General features: G+C 46.8%; 1 protein-coding gene across 2 annotated transcripts in view; it reads left to right on the forward strand.

The window, feature by feature from the left end:
• Gpr50 (G protein-coupled receptor 50) overlaps positions 1–2,974 on the forward strand; it is a 5,630-nt gene extending 2,656 nt beyond the window's left edge. Inside the window, exons 2-3 of one of the 2 annotated variants that reach the window (XM_031363577.1) lie at positions 233–741; positions 881–2,974. In XM_031363577.1, coding sequence (XP_031219437.1) covers positions 233–741; positions 881–892 — 521 coding nt within the window. In that variant the 3' untranslated portion in view covers positions 893–2,974. Of the gene's footprint in view, positions 1–232 lie in introns of both variants that reach the window. The other variant, XM_031363570.1, reaches the window with a different exon arrangement.
• The last annotated feature ends 159 nt before the right edge of the window (positions 2,975–3,133 follow it).

Consider the following 3,133-nt stretch of genomic DNA (forward strand, 5'->3'; position numbering starts at 1 on the left):
AAAACCAGTGGCAAGCACAGATATCCTAAACTTGCTTTGTATCAGAGTCACCTGGGACTTGCTTGTAAATAAGAAAGAAGAGGAAAGAAAGAAAACTGTCATTCTTCAAAAGAATTCTAAATTGTGGCACATCCAGTTGGCTGTTTCCTCCATTTTTTTTGAAAGGTGGCTATTCAAATATTAACCACTGATTTCTCTCTCCCCCTCTTTTTCTTCCCCTTATGTTTTCCAGGCAACATCTTTGTGGTCAGCCTCTCTGTGGCAGACATGCTGGTAGCCATCTATCCCTACCCTTTGATGCTGTATGCCATGTCAGTTGGGGGCTGGGATCTGAGTCAGCTCCAGTGCCAGATGGTCGGGTTGGTCACAGGACTGAGTGTAGTCGGTTCCATCTTCAACATTACTGCCATTGCCATCAACCGTTACTGCTACATCTGCCACAGCCTCCAATACAAGCGGATCTTCAGCCTGCGCAACACTTGCATCTATCTGGTCGTTACCTGGGTCATGACAGTCCTGGCTGTCCTGCCTAACATGTACATTGGCACCATTGAGTATGACCCTCGCACCTACACCTGCATCTTCAACTATGCGAACAATCCTGCTTTTACTGTGACCATTGTCTGCATCCACTTCGTCCTCCCTCTCATCATAGTCAGTTATTGCTACATGAAAATCTGGATCAAAGTGCTGGCAGCCCGTGACCCAGCTGGACAGAATCCTGACAACCAGTTTGCTGAGGTTCGAAATTTTCTAACCATGTTTGTGATCTTCCTCCTTTTTGCAGTGTGCTGGTGCCCTGTCAATGTGCTCACTGTGTTGGCGGCTGTCATTCCAAAGGAAATGGCAGGCAAGATCCCCAACTGGCTTTATCTTGCAGCCTACTGCATAGCCTACTTCAACAGCTGTCTCAACGCCATCATCTACGGTATCCTCAATGAGAGTTTCCGAAGAGAATACTGGACCATCTTCCATGCTATGCGGCACCCTATCCTGTTCATCTCTCACCTCATCAGTGATATTCGGGAGACTTGGGAGACCCGAGCTCTCACTCGTGCCCGTGTCCGTGCCCGTGATCAAGTCCGAGAGCAAGAGCGTGCTCGTGCCTGTGTCACTGTGGAGGGGACCCCGAGGAACGTCCGGAATGTTCTACTGCCTGGTGATGCAGCATCTCGCTGCTCTGATCGTGCCTCTGATCGTGCCTCTGTCCGTCCCAAGCCCCAAACCAGGTCTACTTCTGCCTACCGCAAACCTGCCTCTATCCACCACAAGTCTATTTCTGGCCACCCCAAGTCTGCCTCTGTGTACCCTAAGCCAGCCTCCTCTGTCCATTGCAAGCCTGCCTCTGTCCATTTCAAACCTGCCTCTGTTCATTTCAAGGGTGACTCTGTCTATTTCAAGGGAGACAGTGTCCATTACAGGGCTGCTTCCAAACTTGTCACCAGTCACTGTATCTCTGCTGGCCCTTCCACCAGTCACTCTACATCCATGGCTGGCTACATTAAGCCTGGTACCAGCCACCCTGTGACCACCACTGTTGACTATCTCGAACCTGCCACGACCAGCCACTCTGTGCTCACTGCTGTTGACCTCCCTGAGGTCTCAGCCTCCCATTCCCTTGAGATGACCACCACTGGCCACCTCAAACCTAACATTCCTGCCTCCATCCTTCCCACTGTACCCCTTGAGCTTGCTGCCACCCCTCCTGATACCGCTGTAATCCCCATTGCCACTGGCGATTACCGCAAGGTCGTGCTTATTGATGATGATTCTGATGATTCTGATTGTTCTGATGAGATGGCTGTGTGAAAAGGGTCCATTCGAGTTTTCCCTGCTTATGCAGTCCAGAGTGAGATACGTACACATCGACGGACACACACAGACACGGACCCCAGACACAGTGGAAGTTCCATCTACCTTTCAGACATATTCCTCTTTGGCACCCTGTACTCTTGAAAGTGTGTGTATATTCTTGCTATCTTAGAGAACAAATTTCCAAGTGTGATGCCTGTGGTCCTGAGGTCCTAAGCCTCGCTGTCCCCCTTTCCTGATTTTCTCTGCCTCCTGCTTTCTTCTCCCTTTCCCAGGACTGGGGGAGGAGTGCATGCGCACTGGTCAAGGCTGTCTTGGATAGCTCTGTAATGTGACTGTGACAGCGCAGCTTTATGTTGTGTGTAATCTGTGTTGTACCTTTAATGGCAGTCAGAAAAGGATTGATAATGAAATACAAACACTTGAAATTTGCTTTTCAAGATTCAGTGACAAAATACAATCCCCCTATTTGAAGAACAGAATTAGATAAGTTCTTATTAAAGTTCATTTTAATGCCTGTCAGATCAAGTGGCAAAAGGAATGACATGTCATACCAAGTTGATTCTATTTTGTGTAAATTTAAACACTGGTGCTGATTTGTATATATTTGGTTGCAAATGATGAGACATTTTTACCCTGTTTTTGGTCATTTGAGGTTTTCAGGTATTGACCAGCACATTCTTTTATTTCCACAGTATTTTCTTATGATTGGTAACCCCGAGTGTCAATTACAGTTATGTTTACAATATTCTAATTCATAATCACTCTTTTAATCACCATCAGTTTTTACATCTTTTCATCCAGAAGTAAGCACTGGTAGCCAGAAGCAAGTGGAGTAGTAAGACGCCTTGTCCTTGTGACCTTCCTGGTTGGAGGCTGGAGACAAGCAGGAAGAGATGCTAGCACCAGTGAGTCCGATCATGCTTTGCTCAGTGACACAGTGTGAAGCACTTGGTCTCAGGTCAACCCAGACAGTGATTTTCCTTTAGAATTCAAGAACAAACTGCCATTTAAATGAAATTTCAATTACTAATTCAAATTGATACTTTAATCAAAGTTTACTTTACAAAAGCTTGTAAGGAAAACCCGAAATGTATCATACTGCCTTAATTATATTCTGCATTTGTGGTAGCAGTTAAATAAAAGTGGTTCTGTGGCTTTAGTTCTGTGACTTTTTCTTCCTTTGGTTGCTTAGGGAGGGAAGGGTGTGTGGGGTCTCGGTGGAAGAGTGTTGGCCTGGGGGAACAAGAAGACTGGCTGCAAATTCCAACTGCCACAAGCCTGCATCATCCGGGACCTCTCTTACCTTGGGCAGCGGGGG

This window comes from Mastomys coucha, chromosome X (genome assembly GCF_008632895.1).
Source record: "Mastomys coucha isolate ucsf_1 chromosome X, UCSF_Mcou_1, whole genome shotgun sequence".
NCBI lineage: Eukaryota > Metazoa > Chordata > Mammalia > Rodentia > Muridae > Mastomys > Mastomys coucha.